The sequence below is a fragment of the Euprymna scolopes genome, chromosome 3 (genome assembly GCF_053919585.1).
Source record: "Euprymna scolopes isolate OS-2025 chromosome 3, ASM5391958v1, whole genome shotgun sequence".
Classification (NCBI taxonomy): Eukaryota; Metazoa; Mollusca; class Cephalopoda; order Sepiida; family Sepiolidae; genus Euprymna; species Euprymna scolopes.
Genome location: NC_136484.1, coordinates 158,740,859 through 158,767,668, shown reverse-complemented (window position 1 = coordinate 158,767,668; position 26,810 = coordinate 158,740,859). Strand labels below are relative to the sequence as shown.

Sequence of the window (26,810 nt, the reverse complement as noted above, 5' to 3'; positions counted from 1 at the left end):
TCACACCTGATTAATAGAAAATGACTACCTTTATGCTTGCTCTGTCAGCTACTCCCAATTGACCATTCAAAAAAACTGAATATCGTCTGTGAGACATCTTCATGACTTGAAAGTTCTAAAAGACCTTGGTGCTCCCCACCCCATCGTCTTTTTATTCATCTCACTTCCTATACTGCTAATGAATCATTTCATTCTATTGTTAGGGATCTTGACTCTGGGTGAGGTGGGAGTACATCCATAGTATCACAGTGACTAATGACCTTGGTGTGCCAAGTTCAAATCCAGTCAGTTCCATAGTATTATTTTTTTAACTGTAGCTGTACGTTCATTTCACTGGCCATGATCGTTCAGTCATTGACTTCAACATCGGCCATAGTGTCTATTATGAGCGGTACAGTGCTAGAAGCAGATAAATCTGAGGGTGATAACTCCTATTGATTAAAAAAAAAAAGAATATTTTGCAATAAATAATTTAGGACGCTAAACAGTATCGAAAATTGTCAAAAGTGAAACACGTCAATTAACAAACTTTAACAAAAACGAATACACGATTTTTTTTTTAATAACAAAAATGAATACAAATGAAAAATATTAATACAGGAATACCTGAACAATTATAATCAGTTAATCAATCGAAAAATGAAACAAGTTGGAAACAAGTTAATTAACTAACTAAAAATGAAACAATGTTAAGTCAGGCTCAAACCCGTGACGTGAAGGCAGAAAAGAAAATGAAAGAAAATCTGACGTCTTACCGCTACTCCATGACGCGACTGGAAGTGTAAAGCACTCAAATTTAACATAGTCAATCAAAAACAAAAGATGATTTGCAGAAATGGCATAGCTTTTAAACCTCCCACAAAAGCAAATTAGACACAAGATCGTTTTTAATGTGGAAGAAAACCAGCTTCCCTATAAAGGGAGCACTCTGGCAGTATCCAAATAAATAGTAATTGCCTCAGTATGAAGGGTTTTCTCTACATTGACCAAGGACCAATTACAGAACAGATACTAATCAGCCTGAAGGCCAGGCGTTTGCATTTGAACAATTGTTTTATTTATACGAAAAAAGACAAAAAAAACACTGGAGACAACGGCACAGTGGGAATTTTTTTAACGCGATCAAAAAAAAAAGGAAAGAAAGGATGTCCATTTGCGAGTGCAAGATATTATGATCTGGGAAGTATGCAAAAACTCATGGAATCCAGCTGACGCGAGAACTCCGATGCAAAAAGCCTTACGTGGACATACGCAAACCCTCGTGCCCATTTTGCCCTTTATATAATAGACTAATAGGGGTACCCATTGTTGCCTGGGTGTTTGTAGGTCTGTGTGTTTGGGGAGAGGGGGTAAAAAAAGTTTTGGTAAGTAGGTAGGATTGAACCCGGAACGTTGAGGCAAAGGTGGAAAAGAAAAATGTGAACAAAACCTGACAACTTACACTCGCCCACGAAGGAAGAGTAACTAAAAAGAGTTCAAATTTAACGATGAAAAAGTTAAATTGACAGGTGCGCGATTTTAATGATCACGCCATAGAAGTCCCATAATGAACAGGATAGTTATTTTGGTTTTGTTTCCCAACTTTTTGTTTCGCCAAAATGTTGGGGGGAAACCAGCTCCCCATAAAGAGGAGGGTGTCCATATAAATAGCAATGGTCTGATATAAGGAGTTTCCCTAATGTTGATCAAATGCCTATTGCTTTCTGGATGTTCTCTGCCTTCGTGCCAGGAACAACACCTTTACTTCAGATCAGTTTGGCTTTTATACAAAAAAGCTGAACGAACACGGGAGAAGCCAAAATAGCAAGAATTTTATAAAAGTCGATATAAATAAATCTAGAAACGACGTGCATTCGCAAATTATACATATTATGATCTAGGGGGTAGATAAAGAGTTCTAAGATATAGTAGTTCCCCCCCCCAGAACCTCGGCGAACAAAAGCCTTTCTTGGACATACACAACATATTTTTCTTTTCTTCATTGGTGGTAGTTAACAGCAAGTGCTGCATACTAATAACACAAGTTCTCTTGTAAAAACAGCTGGTATTAATGTATGTTCCAACTGTAGTTCACACTGGCTCGTGTATTAGTAAACATCAGGTTGACAAAGTTTTTGTGGTTTTTTATGTTTAAATTCAGATGATCATATCTCGTCTCAAACAAATATTGATTGATTGAAATAAGCACCATCAGAATCCACATACTTTTGGCAACGCAAAACAAGTGTATTTATGCCAGTAACATAAAATCTTGCGTTTTGGTGGCAATGAAGTCGCTGAAGGCGTTTTTAATATCGCTTAGGTTTTTTAAGCATTTCTCACACAGAAAGTTGTCAAGATATTTGAAAAAGTGATAATCAATAGGTGAGAGATCTCAAGAGTATGGCGGATGAGGCAGTTTTGGAGCTAAAGTCGTTCAACTTCTGCAGGATTGGTTTAGCAACATGCAGTCGAGCATTGTTGTGGAAAATTAGGTCTTTTCTGTTGACAAATGCTGGGTGTTGTTGTCAAAATTTCTAATGCATTTAATCTATTTGTTGACAGTACTTCTCCATCGTAATGGTTTCACCTGTATTCAAAAAACTGTAATGGATGAGACCTATCGCAGATCATCAAACAGTCAGCATGACTTTCTTTTTGGTGCAACTCTGGCTTCAGGAAGTGTTGTGGAGCTTCGTCGGCGTCTAACCAGAGCTGAGTGTCATTGGTTATCATAAAGAATCCAATTTTCATTGCAAGTTACAACCCGGTCGAGGAAAGGGTCATATTTGTGCTTTAAAAATAAAGGAAAAATGGCACTTCATAATGGCGTTTCTTTTGGTTATCGTCAATTTATGAGGCATCCATTTATCAAGTTTTTTGTCTTTTCAATCTCTCTCAAGTGGTTGGAAATCGTTGTATATGTTATGTCTAATTCAGAAGCAGTTGTGTATGAATTAGCTTCGACTAAGGCTCTAAATTGATAAATAGCTGACCACTATGCTCATCATCTTCAAGACTCTCGTCTCCACCACAAAATTTCTTAAACCACCATTGATCTTTGTGTTCAGTAGTAGTTCCCGGGCCAGAAGCTTCATTGATATCTTGAGCTTTTCAGCAGTTTTTCAGCCTAATAGAATACAAGATGGAAAAAAGCACATTCGCACAATTCTCTTATTTGAATTCAAAGTTCTGAAAAGAAGACATAATTGTTTTAAAAAAATTTTAATATAAACGATTAGATAAAGCGAAAAATGCTCTTTAAAATATATAAAGTTAAGGTTAATAATGAAAACTTATTTGAAATCAAAATTGAAAATTTCACAAGAACCTTGTCAACCTAAAAAATTAATATCTGTTTAAAGACATTGGAAGTATTAAAACATTAAAGACATTTAAAAAGCCAAAAGAAACTATACAATTCATTGAAGAAAGTGGATTGGTTGGTTGTTCAAAGTTGGGTCCTTCTTTATTTTACCGTAGCTACCATCTGCGGTAACTAAAGGGGAGACGGAAAAATCGGGTATAGCCAACCATGTTTGGATGGAGAGGGGGGACCATCGCCCCCTATGGGATGAAGTAAAAATAATAAACAGAGACCCACTGGAAAGTGAGAAAACTTAAAGAAACAGCTCACATGCTCGGACATAACAACCTACTGAGCAAACCAAGCATAGAGCTGAATGCAATTTGGACACCTCTGATAGAGAGAGAGAAAACCTTGAATAACAACATAGGTTTAACATTAACAAAAAAACAACTAAGAATTGTCCTAGTGACATATGGTCGAGTGGTCCTAGACGTTGTATCAAAGTTTACAGTTACCCAAAGGTGCTGAGTTCAATCCTGAACGAAGGCAGTGAAAAAGTAGCATTCAAAACAGAGAATCAGCAACTAGAGCCTAGCTGGAGTCCGAACACGGTACCCCCGTAATAATAATAACGAGTTGGGTTCGAGACTCCTAACAAACGGTTCCCCAGTTCGATACAAAACACCTGATGAAGGCCGGAGGGCAAAACAGCCAAAACGTTGTGACAATAACAACCAAGATGAGGAAGTCAGTCCGACAATCTCAATTCAGGTCAAAATCGATGTAATGTAGCATCTATCCGCCTGTTCTACAAGTACTTTAACAGTGAATGTTCCGACGAGCTGCAAGCACTTGTACCCCTTCTACGTAAATACCCCTGACAAGCAGTAAAATCCCACCCCTTCACAGTTGAGATCCATAGATGTAGTTTCTTCCCCAGATCCGCTAGACTTTGGAATTCCCTTCCAGATTCCTGCTTCCCCAACTGTATTGACATGCAGAAGTTCAAGTGTAACGTGAACCAACATCTTGCTGCCTGTGTCCCTAATAGTAGCCCCCTACATCAAAGTGGCAATGTGCCTTGTTTGGGGTGAAAATGTAATAAAAAAAAAAATTAAGCACTCTTAATTTATAACTAAAAGCAATGTATTATAAGACATGTGTTTCTATCATGTTAGAGAATCCATTTTTTTTTAAACAGAAGTTTTGTTTGTTTCAAAATTTTTTTTTCTTTTAAATTGCACACATTCAAATTAAAGTAATCAATGAATAAAGAACAAAAATATCTCAAGTGTTTTTTTTTTATTCAGTGTAAAGGCAATAATTTCAAAATGTGATTAAAAAAATTATGATAAAAAATATTAAATTCTGGAATTAGAAAATATTTTTTTTTAATTTTAAGCTTATTAAAAACAAAATCTGTTTTTTATTTTGATCTTTGTTTTATGATAGCAAATCAATGAAAGTGAACATCAACTGGAATGCAATCCGCTTGAAAAGTGTTCGCTGAGCAGTCATTGGCACAATAAATGGACCTGCAAAAAATTTGGATGCAATAAGTAAATCATCTGCACTTTTCATTAAAAACAAAAGTATATTTTTAAACAAAAGCAAAAAATTAAAATATGAAATAAAGACATTTTTAAGATAATGAACTCTCATATCTTCAAAAAAATCATTCACTCTCACAACTGTCCCCCCCCATATTTTTGACTGTTAAAAAATAATTTTTATTACTTTAAAAACATTAAATTTAATTATATCACTTTATGTATCAAGTTATGTTCCCTGTTACGGGCATGTTTTGTGCATACACGCAAATTACCTCCCAATGACGTCATGTGACGGTAAGGATTTTATAACTTACCAAAAATCTTTATAGAATATACAACACATAATTGCGTTTTAGAAATTCCTACATTCAAATGAGGATTAGTTTAAATCTTATGGGTCACTATTTTTATTTGATTTCAGTATCAAGATAATGAACGTTAGAAGTAGATCTTAAATCTATTTTAAATAAAATGCATTTAGACAAAGCATATTAGAAATGACTATAATCCTCACTATACTGATACATGTGATGATATCTCATCTGGGCAATATATATATATATATATATATATATATATATATATATATATATATATATATATATATAGAGAGAGAGAGAGAGAGAATGTGTATTCAGACAACATTCTTTATTTAAGCAAATATAGTTAAATATAACAGAAATAATTAATCTGCGTGATTCTTTTTTATTTATCAAATTTTCTGATGATTTATTTGCGCATCAAAATAAAAATATTCCATAAGTATCATTAACATTTTCGATTCCTCGTTAAATTACCAACAGGTATTAAAAAACAAAAGAGCTGGAGAGAAGAGTCAATCAAATATCAAAATAAAAAAATGTTAATTTAAATTTTGGGACACTAGATATAGTATCATAGAATGAATTGTATTACATTAAACATATTTAATTATAAGTAGCTAGATTTTAATAAAAATAGCCTCAAGTATTTAAAAAAAATTTTAATTGGTTTCAGAATATATTATTTATGTGTTAGGCATCACCACTTAAATTTTAATGAATAAAAAAAAAACTAACTATAATCAATAATATTACACATGAAACAATACCATGGGGGTCTTAAAATTTTAGCGTGTAAAAAGACGCCATTTTTAATTGTGTTCGAATGTCAAACAGATATATGTGTGTACAGAGAAGAGAAATAGAAGAAAAATGGAATGTATTTTTACCTTAAAAAGGGATGGATATGTGAAAAAGAAACCATTTTTAAAATTTGATTATGCAGTTTTGTTAAAAAAAACAAAAAAAAACATACATATAAATAAACATACATGCAATATGTACCCGTTTAAAAAGAGAGTTGTTTTTTTTATGTTAATTAAAACAATGCAAAAAAAAAAAATAGGACATTTTTGATAAATATGAAAGAAAACTAATGTGCACAAGAAAAAAATAAAATAAAAACCAATTGTAATTTATGCGCGCCTTAAAATAAGCATGCAAAAAGTATTTGTCAAAAAAAAAAATTTGCACAGAAAATGTTTGCCAAAAAATGATGCAAAAATTATTTGTCAAAAAGGAAATTTACAAAGAAAACTTTTTTTTTTACATCTTTATTTTTAATTTTTTTTTTTTATTTCAGTAAAAGTATTAGTTAAAGTGTTAATACAAAGGAAATGGATGCAGTTTAACATTATTTCTATTAACTTCACTTCCAAATTGAAGCAACTTAAAACATAATGGTGGAACCAACTATGCAGCTTCACTTTTATTGATTCAATAAATGTGTGTGCATGCGCGTGCATATCTCTCTCTCTCTCTCTCTCTCTATATATATATATAGTTTTTAATTAATTGACAATTTCTTGTAAGGTGATTTACTTCATTGTAATAAAATAAAGATAGAATATGGACCTTCAGTTTACTTTTATCAGCCTTGTAACTCTTATTTCCTTAATTTTTTTCTTTTAGTTGTCACATTTCATGAGTGATGTTTCTGACAAAGGGGAAAGAATTGTTATTTTCTAGGTCAAAATCTATCCATGTAATACTTCAAGTTGGCAAGTTTTTGACCATGAAATGAGTTTTTTTAATTTTTTTTTTAATTTCGTTTTTTTTTTTTAAGCTCCTTACATCAAATGGCTTCATATCATGTCTGAAGCGATTTCCATAAAAGTGAAAATAGAGATATGAATAAAGAAACAATATATAAATGAAAAAGCCACTCACAAAATTTTGTTTTACTGAGCAGCCAATTTGTGCTGGTATCACTGATGCATCTACTCTTTCTTCGCTCGTTGTCTCGCTAAGGCCCTCGATCGGATTGCGAGGTGTTGATTCTTCACATACCAAGTCACAAGGAACTTAGGCAACATTCTCATGATCGCACCCTGAAAGAAATTCAGATGTTTTGATTAGAAAATCACAATCAAAAGAATGACATAACATTCAGGTGGAGGGGGTGGGGTATTAAGACAAAGTTGTACAGAAAAAAAAAAATCAAAATAGCAATTCAGTGCTTTGCAAGTTAAGCAACATTGAGTCAATATCAAAGGGCTGACCATTTGGGAATATAAGGTACTGTATGTAAGAGGAGGACACTGACACTTCCTTGCAAAAGCCTTGTCATCTTCTTTGACGGGGATATACAAGCAACTGCAGACTGAATTTATTTGACATACAAAATTCTATCATTTATTTATTTTTCAACTAGCTTTACATGATTGTAAAGTAGGATTAAATATATTAATTCATGCAGATTTTGTACTTATTCTAACAAAGCCAATTTTCTATTGAATATTATATTGTACTTAATATATAGTACTAATTTCAAAAGTTAAAAAAAAAAAAAAATGATTTGGATGCCATCAGCTAGAATCAAAATCAAAACATAACGTTCCCAACCATTTCAACTATTGCCAAACAGATAGCAAAGATTTAGAATTAAATCACTTCAAGTTATGAATTTGCGCATGCACAAAAGTAATAGAAATATGTCGGCAAGTTGAAATGAACATTTTGCATTTTAACTTGCCGACATATTTCTATATGCATTGTTCATCTATCCAAAGATTTTACTCATTATAAACCATCCTTGGTGTATGATTATTATTTCCTGTTAATTTCAGTGTTATGTGATCAGTAGTTTAAGAGTTTATCAGTTGAATATTTTCACCCACACCCACACAACCATCTGTTTTATTTATATAGATAAAAACCAAGATAAGAATGGGAGAGTAGTAAGAATTAAAGCTAAAATATCTCGTCATCAATTTTTTTTTTCGTCACTGTTGTTGATCCGTTATACAGACATGGGTTCTTTGTTCTCGCAGCTGGAAGTGTACAGTAGTTTCAGACCATTTTAATTCCGCTTATTTATGGCTTATTCAGTCAGCAATCAGAAAAGTTACAGAAACTAGATGCACTTATATATATTAGGTCTATGTAATATTTTATAACCTAAGAATTTAATCGGAAGAAAGTTGGACAGTTTCAGAGTAAATGAAGAGTTAAAACTTTTTTTAGGCTATTGAAGCACTTGTCTTTGGCCAAATATATTAGATGTTGGAGTGTCTTTCCTCATTGCTTTTAACGTTCCCTTGGCTGACTGTGATTCCTAAAAGGTATTGAAGAAGTTTTAGAGGACAGATGAAATGAACCCAAAAATGTCAGTGTTTACAAAAGACTTACCAATAAATTATGAGACCAATAACCATGGCTGCAAGTTGATATGCCGAGATTTGCTAAAGAACTTTCTACATATGCTGTTGGAGTGGGAACCATTACAGAAGACTTGCGCAGCTTGCTCATCTTTGTTGTCACATAAAACGGCATCAAACACTGCAACAAGGAACAAAAAAAGTTCAAACAAAAAAAAATTGTCAAAGTTTCCACTCAATTTCTAATGTGTTGTTTTAAACCATTGTAATTTAATTTATACAAATTATTACTTAAACGTATGATTAATTTATAACTTTTTTCTTTCAGATTATTAAAGCATCGTTCATATATTTTTGTTGCATTATTCTCTCCCATGTTGACCTGAAAACAAATTTCTTCAGTCAACAGAAAGGGTTCCATCTTCAAATACTCTACTTCACACAGCACTACTGAGCAAAGATCTATGAAAATTTGGTTGGAAAATCTTGTCCCATCCTGCATATTCTCCTGACCTAAATCCCTCAGATTATCCATTAATTTTGAGGATTACAAAACCATTCAAGCAGCCTTAGATTAACATCACAAGAAAATGGAACATGAGTTGGATTTATATTTCACATCAAAACTTAAAGAATTTTACAAGTGAAACATTTCTAAATTTGTTGACAGATCGAATCAAATTAGAGAGCAAAGATTGTTATATGAATTGAACACAAGCAGCAAGTATAAGGGCCCGACAATATTTTTCGGACACTTTAGTATTCGACTTTCCGAGTACCATAGAGTGGAGAAATTCCTTCAATAGAATAGCATAAACATATAAAGACAATACCTGTAATAAAAATGGAAGAAACTCGATTAGGTAAGAAAAAATATTTAATTTTCATCATTTTTTATAAACCACACGCAACATTATTTTTCGGACATTGTTGAAAAACTTAATAGTCTGTAATATCACCTTTCTTCTCAATAACTTTTATCAATCTCTCTTCATAATGATCAAACATATGCACAATAACATCTCTACGTATTTCTATTAGTTGTTTTTTAGTTCCTATGGTTGAGCCTCTTGTTATTTCAGGTCCATCATAGACAAGTTGCGCAAGCATTTCCCAAACATTTTCCATTAAATTAAGGTCTGGGTTTTTTGCAGGTCATTCCAAAGTAGTCATATTTACTTTAGCCATCTATTCTTTCACGAGTTTTGACACATGGATGCTGCAATTGTCTTGCTGTAGAACGAAATCATTCCTCATCTCTCTTATCTTTGGTAGGGCTTTCTTGTCCAGCAACTGTTTGTAGTCTTCGCAGTCCTGTCATCCTTTCAGCCACCCTAACCATATATTTCCATTAGCAAAGATCATACCCCAAACCATAACTCCTCCTCCTCCCATCTGTCGTTTGTTCAGTACAACAGGCTCACCCCTTCTCAACCAAGTACACCATCCATCAGGCCCATCAAACTTGAAACGCTTCTCATCAATAAATATAATCTTCTTAAAGTCAACATGCTTTGTTAACCTTTTAGCACTCTCCAGTCTTGCTCCTTTGTGTTTCTTTGTTAGTGTAATATTTTTCTTAGTCTGTGCATACTTCAAACCAATCCTCTGTAGCGTTCTTTGTCCTGTTCGGACATTTACATACAATTCACATTTCTCCTTCACTTTTCTTGCTGTAACTTTTTTTCCAGATGTCAAAAGCCGTGTCACAGTCCTCTTCATTGTCCTTTCATTCCTCTTGTTAATTGATCTTTTCCATCCTCTCTTCTTTTTCCACTCGAAGCTCGTCTTCAGCATGTATTTGACCGTTGATTTCGACACCTTCAAATTCATGGTGATCCTTCTGATGCTGAGGCCATCTTCCCGCTTCTTTCATGCCAAACAAACAACTTCTTTTGAATGCATTTTACCTCATTAAACTTGTTTTGCCAGTAAAATAGAACGTAATTGATTCTAATGATGACAGCTAAGTGTACAAGCTGAAAATTTGCATACAGCAACATATACATGAACATAGCTCTTAATAAAATAGGATTTTTTGTCATGTCCGAAAAATAGTGTCGCACAAGTTTTTTCAAAAATCACAAAAACTAAAATTATCAAAGCCAAACTAAAAAAAATGATTACACTAGTAGTGGATTTTCACTCCTCAACTACGTACTTACAATCTCAAAAGGTTTTGGCACTAGTAACCACATTAAAGTACTGCCACCAATGATGGTATTTATCCCACCCCCACAACAGTAAAATGCGACAACACTGGAAGATGAGGAGAATCGGCAGTACCCTAAAGGGCACTGGCGATTCTCCTCATCTTCCTCTAAACCTAAAACTTGCCTAGGCAGTCCAGTCAGCTTTTCTTGTCAGAGTCCTGCAGGGAATTAGCAATAAATTTACTTCACTCTAAAGAGGGAAGTAAGGCTTAGGAAAGTGAACCTCCTAGGATTGCTCAGGATGTATACCTCAGCATGACAAGTCAAAGGCCACCAAAATGGCCTAGTTTCTGCCAATGCAAGTCAATACCCCATTCCCAATGGAAAACAAAAATACTAAAACCAAAGTGAAGAAAAATATTTATGTATGTACACATAATGGAAAAGAATATCATACATAAAAAAAATCATGTTAATTCGTCAAGTAATTTTATTAAAAAAAAAAAAAATTTAATTAATAATGATTGCCAATCTCTCAATGTCATTTTACAGAACAAGGGAGATAATTACAAATACTTCTAACTTTTGAAATATTTGCTCAGCTATTTTTTTAAGTTGAAAAGTTCTCATTAATCGCTAAAAAAATTATTTTTTTCATAAAATAAAATTACTTTAACCAGAAACTTAAAGAAGTCATTTTTCATCGCCCAGTTAATATAATTTTCTTATTGATCTTTAGTTTAAAAGTAAAAACAAAATATGGCCAGTGCAATTAAATATGCAACATTTTCTTTTTTCTTCTATTATAGTTTAATATGAGGTGGAAACAAAAGGATACTGAGACTTGATAGGTTTAAGTGTAACTGTGACATCACACAGTATAAGAAGTCTCTCCTATTTTTGACAAGTCGAAGCAGAGGATTGCTTCTGACCAGTCAACTCATTACCAGATGCTAGGTGATATATGGACACTTGTCCAAGAACCACCATTTAAATTCACACTATATTTCCTAAGCATCAGTATTTTTTGCTGTAAATAGACATCAAACATGTGCAAGATAAATAAAGATGGCTAAAAAAGAGACTAGTGTTGTTTGTTATATTCAGAAAATGTCATATGACCCCTGTGTGTGAATCATATGATCTGAGGGCAAAAACCCTTTCTCCAAAAGGTAAACGATGGAGTTTAAGGGACACATTGTGTGCCAAATATCAGATTACTTGTTTGCAGGTATTACATTGGAGTTCCCTTAGCATAGTTGGCATTATCAAGACTTAAAAAACTAAAAGGGGAAATTATTTTTAGCTAGCATCAAGTTAAAATACTCTTTTATATCTTTTCATATAAATTATTCAATTCATTCAAAAGTATCGCAAACAAAAATAAATAAAAGACATCTTAAAAAAAACTTGGTACATTCCAACACTAGCACAAGTAAGCTCAGTGGTGGAACTTCAGGCTTCATACTCTGGGATCCTGGTTTTGAATTTTGCTAGGCTCGGCCATGCTGATGTCATAAACGATGAACCATGTGTCCATCGATAATTACATTATATATATTTATTTTTCATTCTTTCAGCTGTTTTGAAAAACTTTCCAATCGGATTATAGGCATCGTCACGCTGGACTTATTTTGGAATACATTCCATCTAAAGAACTATTTTGCATTTTGGATCAACTAAAGAGGAGTTTCATTCAAGCTGAAATATTATGCGCGGTTTGTTTTTATATTAGTTTTTTACATATCCAATATTTTTTCTTTTTTTTTATTTGGCAATTTATAACTACAATAAATTTCGGTTTCACTTAATGCCTTAACTAGCAAATTCTAACATTGCTACAAATATAATTTGCTGATTTCTTTATGTCCTCTGATGAGAAGAATAAGAATAGCATTCTTTGAAACTCTGCGGAATAAGGACTTTGTAAATTGTTTCTTGGAGTATTCAGTCGAACAATAAATTTTGATTGTAAAGTTCAACTTACCGTTTTAATTTTAAATTCATTCTTGTTTTTGGTTAATATTGTTACTGGATATGTTCTTTATTTCATATAAATGGAAATATGAAGTTAGAACATTGTTTTATTACTGAAAATATACATTTTTAGACACTTGCAATAAAGTGATACATGCTTAAAATAACGAGAAAATAGAAAAATAGCATAACTTCCAAAATATTTGTTCAAATTCCACAAAAATCAGAGAAATAAGGCACCTTGTTATGCCCTTCCAGTGTACCAAATTTCACCTCTGCATTTCATAGCAATTTCAAAATTAAATAAATATTAACCTGCAATAAAGCGATACACAGAGTTTATATATATATCTATATGCATACACACACACTAACAGTAACACTCAAAATTGTATAAAATTAGTGGTCAAAATATTGTATAACAGATTTGATTAAAATGAGAAATTTACATTAGTTTTCAATATATTACTAACCGCCTAATTTATTTTTTAATCAACTGGAGCTAGAATTAATGTTAGATTTAGAATTGAAAATAATTTGAAAGGAAATTTTAAAAAAATATTGTTTAAACAATTAACAATAAAAATCGATAAATTGAAGTTAATCAAAATGGATTTTCAGTTTAAAAACTGCCAGCAAAAGGAGAGTAGATGCTGCATTATTTGTCACTGCTAAAATGCATGGCTAACTCTAATCTTTTAATACACAATGCTGCAATTAACTCATTATACTCCATGGAAATAATATGCATGAAAAGGAGATAGCTATGAAATATCAGCTTTTATACACTCATGTCAATTTGTTAATGTGTTCGCTCTCCCCAAAGACAGCAGGAACCAACTCTTTCTATGACAGTATATGAGTGTTACTCATGGCAGTTTGATTGTTTTGATTTATGGCATATCAACTCTTTTCGTGTTATTTAATGCTGAATTCAGTAATTTGGAAAAAGTTTTATGCTTCTAGTTCTTTATATATTCAAATAAATATTCATTGTGTTTAGTTGTTTTGTAAGGTAAAATTGCTTTTGTTTTTGACTTTACAGAACATGATTGAGTTTTATAAAAAGAAAGGAAAGAAACAATAACATTGTTACATATTAGGCAAGGAAGCTAATATCTTCAGTCTGATCTAATAGCACTAGATACTCATGGCAGAATTTTCAACATCTAATCTAGTGATATCCAGCAACTCATGATTTCACACATTGACTGTAGATATAAGGTTACAAATTGCCTGAAAGTCAGATTCCATGATTTTGATTTCCCCTGCTTTAATCAGTTTTGAGGTGCGTTTGGCACCATGGATTAAATTTAAAACTCTTCAGCAGAATGACGTAGAGCATCACCAAGTTCAGGAAGATGTCTGAAAAGTTGATGTTTTTAGTCGCGTGCAAGCGACTCTATAAGTCACTCTGTTGGTCGGTCTGTCCGTAACACTTTTGTGCTTGGCCTTTTTGGTTAAGATCAAAGGTCTGTTGTTAATAGATGCTGTTCTTAGCTTTTTAAGCTTTTCTTGCCCCTTTTGGCCAAGTCGACACAAATGAAATTTTATTAAGATTGTTTTTTTTTATATAAATAAAAAATGTTTTAAAATTGGGCTTAAGTAGACAACCCCCCCCTCCCACCACACACACATAAATACAAATTTAAAGGGGTCACCATGATAAAAGAGGCTGGCCGAGAGAAAAATCATTTAAAATTCACAACAGAGACGAGATGGATCAACCGCCCCCCTTCTTTTTGAGTTGGCCTTGTGCCTAAGTTTTTTGTTCATTTTCCCAATTGTATTTTTTTCCTGTGAATAAAAAATTTAATATCTCAATGTGTAGCATCTGTTCTTACTACATGCTGTACTCATGTTTGTAACTTTGTGATATAAAGTGGGGGATCACTTTTCTGTATTAATTTAATGTAAAATGATTACCCACTTTACAACCAGTCAGTCTCAAAGCCATTCAAGTCATTCTCCAGATCATTCAAGTTGTTTTTGAAGGATTCCAGTTATTTTTTTAAGCATTCAAGTCATTCTTAAGGTCATTCAATTCATCCTTAAGTTCATTAAATTCATTCTAAGTCATTTACTTTTTATTTATTTAAGTCATTTCAGCCCATTTTTCGGTCATTTTAGTTTATCTTTAAGAATTTCATGTCAATCCTACATTCACGCATTCATTCATTACACGAGAGCACGCAACTAATTGCTATCGGCCTTGTTCTTTCAGCAATGGGCATATTTACTGGCATTGGAGACGAGCTTGAAGTGGCATATTCTTAGGATGCAACAAAAGCAGTAATGGTCACTGCAGATTCTCCATGTTTCGGCACCATAAAACAGCAGACATCCATTGTTATCGATTTCTTTGACCTTCCTCTTTTCGAATTCTGTTTTGTTCAGTAAAATAAGCATATCAATGCATTTCACCTAACAAAATCACTGTTTCTATTAATTAACAAGACTTAGTTATAATTGTAATTTCTGTAGGCTTTATATATATACACACACACACACACACACACACACACACACACACAGTGCCGTCAAAAAGAAAATCTGAACTTATAATTTTTTCAAAAATTCAAAAACTGCAAATTTAAGCTAAATTTAATGTAACTGTTCAAACAAACTATACCTCATTTGATTCGCCTTTTATTCCTCTATAATTTTACCTGTTCATATTTGACTTTGAATTCAAATATTGTAGTTCATGTCAATTTAAAAAAATAACCTCAAATTGAGGAGGAAAAAATGTCAGCAGCAACAAATTTGCTTAACACCAGCTTAAATTATCACCTCTAAATCAGTTTAAAATATCCACTAACAAGCAACAAAGCATCTCTAATCGTCATTGTTGTTGTTCCAGGTTATACAACATAACATTAGTCCATATGCCACGAATTTCTCTTAGTGATCGTCAGGAGCTCATTAATCTCCACCTTTCTGGTTTATCCAAAGCAGATTGAAATGTGATGAGAAAACGGTACAAAAGACTGTGCAAAAGCACCAAAACACCAGCAGTGTTTGTGATGCCCCTAAATTTAGTCGTACTAGACTAACTTCTAACAGGAAAGACAATGCTATCAAGATCCGCAGCCTAAGAAACAAATTTGAAACGGCTCCCCAAATCCAACAACACTGCAATCTTGTTAAAAAGTGCTCTCTTTCTACTGTCAAGAACAGATTAAAGAAATTTAATTTGTGAGGATATGTCACAAGACGCAAGCCAATGATTTCTGTAAAGAACAGAAAGCGCCCTCTGAACTTTGTCAGATGCAATGAAGATCATGACTCTTCATAATGGTCAAAATTACTTTTTAGCAATGAAAGCAAGTTTAATAGGCTAAGCAGTGATGATAGGAAAGACAAAGAATTTAATCCTAGGTGCTCAGTTTCAACGCTGCAAGGTGGTGGAGGTTCAGTTTTGGTGTGGGGCATTATTAGTACCAATGGTTCAGGGCCTATAGTTTGCTTGCAAGGTCGAATTAATTCAACCAAGTACATTAAAATGTTGACTGAGCATTTTCTACCCTACTTTGGTCGGAATTTGGATGATAATCCCATCTTCATGCAGGATAATGCTCTCATTCACACAGCTAGAAATGTCAAGAGGTTCCTGGAAGAGCATGATATTCCGTGTTTGGATTGGCCTGCACAATCTATAGACCTCAATCGTATCGAAAATGTATGGCAATAAATCAAGCAACAGATACGCAATGATAAAATTTCAAATTTGGAAGAACTTTAGACAAAAATTAAAGTTGGATGCCCTTTCCCCGGAGTATTGCTGCAGTCTAATTCAAGGAATTCCCAAAAAGATTGCAGGCTGTCAAATTGCAGAAGGGCTATGCTACTAAATATTAACTAGTTCATTGTGTTCCTGTTGCATTAATGTCCTAAAATTACATTTAAATAACAATTTTCCATTCTGCGGACTTTCTTTTTGCCTCCTCAATTTGAAGTTATTTTTTTAAATTGCTATGAACACTAGAATATTTCAATTAAAAGTCAAATATGAACAGATAAAACTATAGAAGAATAAAAGGCCAATCAAATGAGGTATTGGTTGTTTAAACAGTTACATTAAATTTAGCTTAAATTTACAAGTTTTGAAAAAATACAAGTGCAGATTTTCTTTTTGCCGCCTGTGTATATGAGAAATCATTCCTTGATAAAAGCAATACGTTATTTGAATTTATAAGGTTTAGAAGTGTGATTTTTTTTAATGCTTTAATCAGGAACTTGAGCTGGCATGTGTAAAACCAAATGCAAATAACACTATGCTTACATTATGCCATCACGACCCTTCTGAGTTAAAAACAAAAAACAAAAAAATAGATAATCATCAATGAAAGACCACACATAACTTTTCTAGTGATACCATGCCATGAGGAAGGAAATAGATAAAGAAAAAGTTTTTAGACCTGAAAAAATCTCTTCAAGTTGATTTTAGTTGAATTAATATTTATTTTTAAAATATATTCCATACACACTAGCAAGGTTTTTACGGTTTTGTATTAAAAGTAAAATAACTGATATAGTTTTAGCATGGCTCTGCTTACATATGGCTGACAGTTGAAACTTACTTATGGCTAATATTAACATAACTTCAAATGTTTATATTTTCTATTAAATATGAAATTGCTTTTAATAAAAATATATTACGAGTACATAAACCAGAATAAATTGTTTTTAGGCACCGCCAAAAATGGCCGCAAAATCAAGTTGTTGTTGTTTTTTAAAACGAAATTACATTTATTAAAATCCATTATTTCTGAGTAACTTTTTTTTTCCAGAAAGATAAAACCCTGAATTTTATCATATAGAAAACAGAATAATGTAAAACTTTTTCTACTATTTTTAATTCAATTTTAAATGTTAAATTTTCCCAAAAAGTTAACAATTGACATTTTTTGTCTTGCACAAAAAACGTACTTAAATATTTAAAAAAAAGGGTTTTTGAAATAATTAATTAATTTATTTATTGTCTAACTAAGATTTAGGATGATTTTCTAAGAGAATATGCAAAAATATTATAATATAAGTACCTGAATTTCAAATAATTCCACTTATTCATATAGGTAACCAGATATTTCGCGTTGACGTAGAGTTCAGATCGACTCTGTTTACGTTTTCGTTTGATAAAAAGCAAACTATGGAAGACCAAACAGGCCAAAAAAAACTTATTTTTCAGTGACGAAAATTTCAATGTATTATTAAGCTGAGGCTAGCCAGTACCAGATGGGTGACCATTTGTATGCGTTTGGTTTTTAATGTGTATGGGGCCAGGCTCCCCAAAATGGGGGGGGGGGGGGCAATTTAAAGCAGAATAAAAAAAAATTATTTCAGCGCGTTTGGTCCACCGTAGTCGAAAGGCGGCAAACGTTTTCAAACGGGATCGAAAAAAATGATGCTATTTTTAACACAAAGGGCACAATATTTATCGAATTTTTTTTTTGGTATCGATTATTCAAAGCATGCCCTGTTTAATAATGGTCATGCATTATTCGGCTCGCTAAAAAAAAATTGTTAATTTATTCATCAAAAATTTTAAAATAGCTTTTTTCGTATAAATATTAAAAAAATTTTTTTTTTGTTTTGCTTAACTTAAATTAATTATTTTACTTAACATATTCACCGAATTTCACACTTCAAAACTCAAAAGCGGGATAATTAAACACAATCGAAGTTCTGGTATTCAGACGTCAAAATAAGGTATGCAAACAATTTTTTTTTTTTGTTTTTTTTTAATCTATAATTCTGTCCCTTACAACAACACAATATGTTGATTTCAGTTTCAGATGATTATTTTAAGCATATTTGTTCCCACTTCAAAACAGGACTTCAGTCACTGATGAATACGATACAATAATCCGTGACTGATGAAATTACGAGAGGTTTGCACGTCAGACCTGTGACTGCTAAATAATTTGGGTAGTGCCACTACTTCATTGCTGCGACTAATATAATATTTTCACTAATGATGACGTCATAATGACGCAATAATTGTAATCTATAAATAGAAATGACGCAATTACAACGTATATAACCACAATGCCACCGGTAAGGCACCAGAAGAAAGCGAAGAGGGCGGAGTGGACGGTACCATACCACAGGTTCCTAGGGCCTGGTACTGACCTCGATTACAAAAAATTCCTGCCTCCCCTAAATCGCTTAGACTGGGCAGCAAAAAGACACGATTTCAACTACGGAAAAGGTAAGACCAAAGAAGCAGATGACCAATTCTACAAGGACTCTGCTGGAACAGGTCTGTTGGGAGCTTTATCGCGAGGGGCACTCAGAGCAAAGCATTACCTGGGACTGGACGACTACTTCGATCCCCCACCTAAACGAATTAAACTTGATCCTACTTACACTGCTAGCTGCGAAGCAGGTATGGAAGTCGATTCGGAGGCGAGCACTGTCGCGAACGACAACGGCAGCGGAGCGTAGGGAGGAAACGAGGAGGGAGGAGAGCTACCAACCATTACTAACAACAACGTAAGACGAGTAGTTTTACAGAGGAGCTTCAAAAATCAGGTCAAAACGACAAACATGAATGATTGCGCAGCTATATTCCAGATCTACGACACTGACCCAAAGGAAGGCATACACGGAGCAGCCCGGTTTTCATGGTCACAGCCGGTATCTAAAGACTACATAGTACCCTACTTCCTAACTACCTGGGTAACTCCGCCGAAATGGGAAGCGATAATGTCAAACGCGACAGCGTACAGGATCGTCAGCCAAGGATTTAAAATATCGAAAATAACATGCGGTGAATGGCTGACAAAAAACAACGAGGAAGTCTTCGTACCAAACCCAGAACCCTACTTCGACATCTACATCGACAACGGTTCATATATCGGTTACGGAAACTTGGAAGGAATATCTAAAATCCCAAACAAAGGTTTCTCAGAAATCCAACCCATGGTAGGGGCAGACGCAGAGTTACCAACCTACACATATAATTACATGGCACCGTTCGAACTAATCAATGCGATCCCAAACACTGGAAACTTCTCGGACTCAGTAAACAAAACACAGGTGAAAATGATCGACCTGCACGACTGGCGAGAAATGCCAAACGTAAAAAACTTACGACAGGGTGACTCATTCACACACGTATGGCGAAACCACAGTTTACTAAGACGACCACTAACCAACACTACAATGCAGGGCAACTACACAATACAGGCAGGTATGATATCAAACCCGGTACTAATGACTAACCTGTTAAATTCGGGGGTCAAAACGGCCTGGGACTGCGGTTTATCGGTAGCGACCGCGCCGGCCTACGGTACCATACTGAGAAAAGCTGAGGACAACGTCCGCCAGGGTGCACGAAAACGTCAACGTAAGGAAGTGCAGGAGGACCTAGTACAAACAGAGGTGTCGGACTTAAACTTCGATCACCAAAGAGGGAGAAAAACAAACACGAGCGACGCCGGCAAGAAGGACAGTGGAAAAGTGGACATCGGGGCGACAACTTACATACAAACAAGCGGTTGCACAACAATGTCTGACAGAACAGTGATTAACAAGGTGCTCTACACAAACGAGGACTCACCAGAAATGGTACTAATACATGTTCCGCCGATACTGCGCCCGAACAGCACCGCCGGTATTTTATATTTCAACTTCGAAATAACTTACATGCTAGAAATTGAAATAGTCTGTGACGCACTTATCCACCCGCAGAAGGTCCCAGTCACCACCCACAAACAAGCACTATCAGCAACATCGGCGGACTTCAGTTACGAATACCACACCATTGTACCGCCCAATAGACATTTCCACGGCCAATCAGCAAAAGGAATGCTTCATAATCACGGCACACACATATGGGACCACAACCGAATGTTCCTCTACGAGACCAAGAGGCCCATGCGTGCCCTAAAGGGATGGGGAGTCCGAGAACTCAATCCGACAATGTGGCTGACCGTCTGGAGACAGTACGTGATGGACTATACGAACCAGACGTACCAATTCCAGGAGGAGGAGGATATCGACGAACCAGCCGCATCGACAAACTTCACTGTCCAGGCAGTAGAGGGCCTCTCACCGGACAAACAGGCGGGTTACATGAAGGCGCGAAGACAACTGTTCAAAGAACTCATGGGAGGAGAGGAGGTACAAAACCTGCGCATCTCGGACGATTCCGACGTCGAAGACTGGATGACTGAGGCATGCGAAATTGACGAAAACCAGCCGACGCAGTACTGTAAAACCCACGGTTGCAAGGCACACAGATGTCCTACAGCAACAAACCAACCCAGCCCCGCAGCACCAACCATGTCTCAGGACACAGCCATAGAGGACTCTCCCATCTCCGGAGTAATAGTGCTCAGCGACTCAGAAACAGAGGAACCGGAGGAGGACGACTTCGTCACACCAAAAAAAAAAAAAAAAACATAATAAACTACACATTAGCAATATACCAACGACAAATCAACGGACGAGGGCCGACGTCACAGCTATTTTTAGAATGTGAAGAAGTGCTCAGTGACTCCGATTGATAAAGTATTCTATCAATGACACTGATCAATGATCACATAGACTTCTGTAAATATTTTCTAAACCGCACTGACACTGATGTAACTATTGTAAATAAACTATATATATACACTAAACTCAAATCGTTCTTATAATACTGCATCTTGAACTGATATGACATTGGCATGATTCAATATTATTTCGCATGTTCGATATTCTCTTTCAGATCGACCATCAGACATGGGATCGTTTAAGAAATTCAAAGGAGGCATCAGGGAATCAGCGTCAGCGACGATTGAAAAATACAAAACTAGGTCAAGGAATTAGGTCACAGCTAAAAACTATATTAAGCAATGACTATGATATTAGGCCGAGGCACTTACCGCATCAGAGCTCGGACCCATGCAATGCAATTCTATTTTATTTAAAAATTATCAGGTAAAAAACAACAGATGACGTGACCCCCATCATTAACGTTAATGATGGGGGTCACGTCATCTGTTGTTTTTTATATATATTGTAAGCAAAAAAATATATATATATAAATATCGTTTATGAAAAATAAGTACACTGTTATAAAATTCATTCTTCTCCTAATAATCGCTGAAAATTTCGTATTGATCGGATAATTACCTGATTTTTGGTAGATTTTTAAAAAGACGGTCCGTCAAAAAGTACTGACCTGCCCCCCCCCCCCCAGTTTTGGCGGTGCCTAATTGTTTTTGACTCATTTCGCAATCGTATTTATCTTATTTCGCAAGTTGAACAAAATCAAGGGAGACAATTTTTGCAAAAGAATTATCTCCCTTAGAAAATCAGTAACAAAGCTGCGAATTATCTCCCTTAGAAAATCAGTAACAAATCTGCAAAATCCGCCATTGTTTACAGTAATAACATTTAACATACAATTGAAACAATAAATTTGTCTAGAAATGAAATATTTTTAAAATTATCAAAATAATGAAGAAAAAAGTTTAAAAAACGATATTTTTAGAACAGAATTAAAAAAAAACATAAAAAATAGTTGTAATAACACAAATAAAGTTTTATAAAACAGAAAAATATTTTACCTGTACAACAATGCCAGTATGTTTATATTCCGCTGACAATCCTTCAGAGAAATATTTTACATATGCCTAAAAAAAACAGATGAAGAAAAAAATTAATCCAAAATTCGAAAATTATTTTTTCTACACGACTTGAGAAAAACAAGGGAAATAACTTAAAATTATCTCCCTTTTTATTCGAAATTTATTTTTAAGTTCAAAGGGAGGTAACTTTTTTAAATAAAAATAAGGTTTAGTTACGTTGAGAACTAAAAGAAACTGGCGGAAACACAAAAAGTAAATATAATTGTTGATGAAGACAATAGTCATAAGAGAAACCATGAAAATGTTGACCGATCCCCTCAAAATGTCAAAATTATTGCATTATTCTTGGGATTTACAAAAATGGGCATTAAAAAAAAAAAAAAACTCACCAGGATTTAATATCGTGTAATTTTTTCTTTAATAAAACAATTAAGAAATTGTTTTTTTAATCAATTTTTTTCCTTAAATAAGATAAAAATATTTAAAAAATTTTAACTTAAATTTTTTTTAATTAAATAAAAATAAAAATGGGATCATTTTCCTCCAAACAAACATATTGCAATAATTTCTTGGAATATCTAAGAATTTGAAGAGTTAAGATGAATCTAATTCTTCAAATCAAACAATAATAATAATAATAAAAAAAAAAAAGATGAAAATTTAAAATCTAGAATTTTATTTTAAACGTTTTTGAATTTGATTTGCATGGAATAAAACAAAAAATAATTTATAAGAAAAGTGCTTTGATGAGTATAATCAAACATAAATTGTGTTCTAGCTAAAAACTCAACTGCAATGATTGTGTACAATGGTGAGGAAACTCTTTGTAAAACATACTCTGATATTATTTTGTCAGATATTGTCCAGATTCTCAGTATTAAAAAACAAAAATAAAGAAAAATTCTGTACGTTGCATGTACAAAACGAAAATATCATTCCAAAAATCATATCAGTTAATGAAGTAATTCTATTTTTTATAAAGAAAATTATTTTTAATCAATTAATGGGAATTCATAGACATTGCAACATAAATCTTGCAAGTTTGAATTATGTTTTTTTTTGTTTTTTTTTTAAATAATGGACAAGAATACTGTTGTTCGGTTAATCATAAAATTTGACTTTCTAATTTAAAAATAAAACTACTTTACATGACTTTTTTGTTGGTTTTTTTTTTTTTTTTTTTTTTTTTATTACATTTTCACCCCAAACAAGGCAAATTGCCACTTTGGTGTAGGGGGCTACTATCAGGGGCAACAACTACTGGGGTACTATGTAGGGATTTGGGCAGCAAGGTGTCGGTTCACGTTACACTTGAACTTCTGCACGTCAGTACTGTTGGGGAAGCAGGGACCTGGAATGGAATTCCAGAGTCTTGCGGTTCTGGGGAAGAAACTATTGGAGTAAAAAGATCTTTTACATCTAGGGACCTCTACAGTGTGGGGGTGGGATCTAGTAGCCTGTCGGGTTTGTCGAGGGTGCTCGCGTCGTGGGGGCACAAGTGATTGCAGTTCATCAGAGCATTCACCACTAAAATACTTGTAGAACAGGCAGAGGGATGCAACATTTCGTCGATGGGACAGAGGCTGAAGCTTAGATGCCAGTTCAGGGCCTATCAGATTTGCGACTCTCTTTTGAACCTTGTCAAGGAGCGAGAGACTAGTAGCAGATGCACCAGCCCAGATGTGGCAGCAATACTCCATACATGGGCGAATGGTGGCCTTATAGAGGTACAGGATACTTTCGGGTGTTAGTAGTTTTCTAGCACGGTAGAGAGAGCCTACCTTTCTTGCAGCGGCCCTGGCAATGCCTTCAATGTAATTGTTCCAACTCATGTTTCCTGTGAACGTTAGGCCAAGGAGTTTGAAAGATGGACTCTCAGATAAAGAGTCGTTGGCCATTGCTATTGGTGGTAGAGAGGGTTTCTTGTAATTATTGAATGAAACTAGTTTAGTCTTGGCAGCATTGAACGCGACCAACCACTTTTGTCCCCATTCCACTACAGATTGGAGGTCTTCCTCTAGTGTTTCTGCCATTTCTTTAGAAATGTGTTCATTTGTCTTCCTGTCGTGTCTGCCATAGAGTGTAGTGTCATCAGCATATATACCCATCTCAGAGGCAATGTTGTCGGGGAGGTCATTTATGAATATCAGGAACAATAGAGGTCCAAGGATAGAACCCTGGGGCACTCCCGCATTTATATCATATTGTTTAGATGTGCGACCGTCGAGGACTACCTGGATTTTTCTCTTATCTAAGAAGGATTTAATTATGTTAAGTATTCTACCAGTGATACCGTAAGATCTAATCTTCCTGAGGAGACCCTCATGCCATACCCTGTCAAAAGCCTTAGATATATCTAGAGCTACCGCTCTGCCTTCCCCCGCTTTGTCCAGTGATTGGTATATACGTTCAGAGATCACGGTGAGGATGTCTGCTGTGGAACGGGCTTGTCTAAATCCATATTGTTTGTCAGTCAGTAGTTTAGCATCTGTAAGATGATGGACTAGAGCATGGTTAATTATGGTCTCAAATATTTTGGCAAAAAGTGGGAGGAGGCTAATGGGGCGATAATTTGATGGGTCTGTCCTTTCGCCAGAATTCTTGAATACTGGTACAACAGAAGCAGTTTTCCAACAGCCCGGAAAGCAAGCTTCATTAAGACATTTGTTGTAGAGTTTGGAGAGAACTGGAGCTACTTCGGCTGAGCACTTTTTTAATAGCACAGCTGGGATAAGATCGGGTCCACATGCTTTTGAGGTGTCAAGGTTTTTTATGATAGCATGCACCTGAGCAGGGGTGGTTTTCAGATCGTCTAGTGGTTGGTTTATTTATTTAACCAGCATATCGACCTTCATTGGGTCATTTAATGTTGACGATCGTTTTGGTTCATTTTTTCATAGTGTTTGTTTGCTTAGTACTTTTTCTTTTTTTTTTGGGGGGGGAACAAGTTTTATCTGTTTTAGTTGAAAATTTGTTTGTTTTTTTGTAAGGCCTTGATGTTATATTTTTTGGTATATTTGTATCTCTCAGAAATGAGAATGTTGTCTGTGAAGGTGTTTTTAAAAATGTCTTTCATATTGTTGTTTTTTAGGTAGCGATTTCTCGCGGTAGTGTAGGCTCCACATTCCGCAAAGATATGTTTTATTGTGTAGGTCTTCTGGCAGGTTAGACATTGTGGTGGTTACTCTTGCCCAAGTATTTAGGAGTAAGTAAGGTTTGTGTGGTCAATGTGTGTTCTGGCTATAACCACTTGTTCTTTTCTTGATTTTTGTGGGGATGGTCCCCATTCTCCTAAGGTGGGTTTAATCTGGAAGAGCTTGCTATTTATGCTATTATTCCAGCGCTGTTGCCATTTTGCATAGAACAGTTTATTGATTCTGTATTTTAAGTCTGTGTAAGGAATATTGATGAGTTCAGGGTTTAGGTTTAAAGCTGATTTGGCAGCTAAGTCTGGTCTTTCGTTACCTTTCACTCCGATATGGCTTGGAATCCAGCACATGATTACCACTTTGTGGGTAGTCATCGAGTTTAGTCTATTCAATGGTTTGGTGATTAGTGGGTTCTCAAGCTTTATTTTGTTCAATGATGATAGAACAGAGAGCGAATCTGAGAAAATTATAAACTTCTTGTGTTTGTTTTTTGTTAGAATGTTGAGAGCAAGGTCAATAGCACAAACTTCTGCGGTGAAAATGGAGCTTTCAGTTGGTAGTGCCTTCTGGTGAGTTGTTCCATTCAGAACAGCTGCACATGCTGTCCTGTAGTGGTGCTTAGAGCCATCTGTGTAGATGTGCAGATGATCGGAGTAATCTAGAAGTATGTCGTGCAGTTTTTCCTGGTAGATGTTAGTGTGGGTTTTTGCTTTGGGGAGTTTACTTAGTTCGAAGATCATTTTTGGTATCCAACGTGGGATTTCACATAGTGTATGATCGTGGATATTTTGGGTTGTTATCTCTGATTCTTGTAATATCGTTTTCATTCATAGACTGAACGGTTTTATAGCTTTTTCTTTTGCTTCAAATAGTTCAGTGTCTTGGATGGAATGTGTCATTGTATGCAGGGTTGTTTGGTCATGATTTTAGTTTAGTATAGTATTGGGTAGCTAATTTATGGTTCCTTATATCTGCTGGTATCTCATTGACCTTTAGGTGTAGACTTTCCACTGGGGACGTTCTGAAGGCTCCCAGTACCAGTCTCAGCCCTCCGTGGTAGATCGGGTCTAGTGTCTTTAAGTAAGTTCTTCTGGCCGACCGATAAATGAAACGCCCATAGTCAAGTTTTGATCTGATCAATGAACTGTATAATTTCAGAAGGGTTTTTGATCTGCACCCCATTCTGTGTGGGCTATAATGTGCAGCAGCTGCAGTCTTTTATTGCAGTTTGTTTTCAGGTTCTTCAGGTGGGGGATGAATGTCGGTTTTTTATCAAACCTAGGAATTTATATCAGTCTACAATAGGAATTTCTGTGTTTTCAAGTTTCAAACAAGGGTCGTTATGGAGTTTCCTCATTTGGCAGAAGTGTACACATTTGGTTTTTGTTTCAGAAAATTTAAATCCATTTTCTATTGTCCACGTTTTTAATCTATTTAGGCATTGTTGTTCTATGGTATGTATATA

The 26,810-nt window shown here is 34.7% G+C and overlaps 1 protein-coding gene across 1 annotated transcript in view; it reads right to left on the bottom strand.

Annotated features, from left to right (window-relative positions):
* Positions 1-4,576: 4,576 nt before the first annotated feature.
* The window catches only part of LOC145260181 (very-long-chain 3-oxoacyl-CoA reductase-B-like), an 88,597-nt gene continuing 66,363 nt past the window's right edge, over positions 4,577-26,810 (bottom strand). Inside the window, exons 8-11 of the mRNA XM_080118008.1 lie at positions 22,176-22,241; positions 8,514-8,663; positions 7,053-7,213; positions 4,577-4,824 (exon numbers count right to left, since the gene is read on the bottom strand). Coding sequence (XP_079974134.1) covers positions 7,103-7,213; positions 8,514-8,663; positions 22,176-22,241 — 327 coding nt within the window. The 3' untranslated portion in view covers positions 4,577-4,824; positions 7,053-7,102. The remainder of the gene's footprint in view (positions 4,825-7,052; positions 7,214-8,513; positions 8,664-22,175; positions 22,242-26,810) is intronic.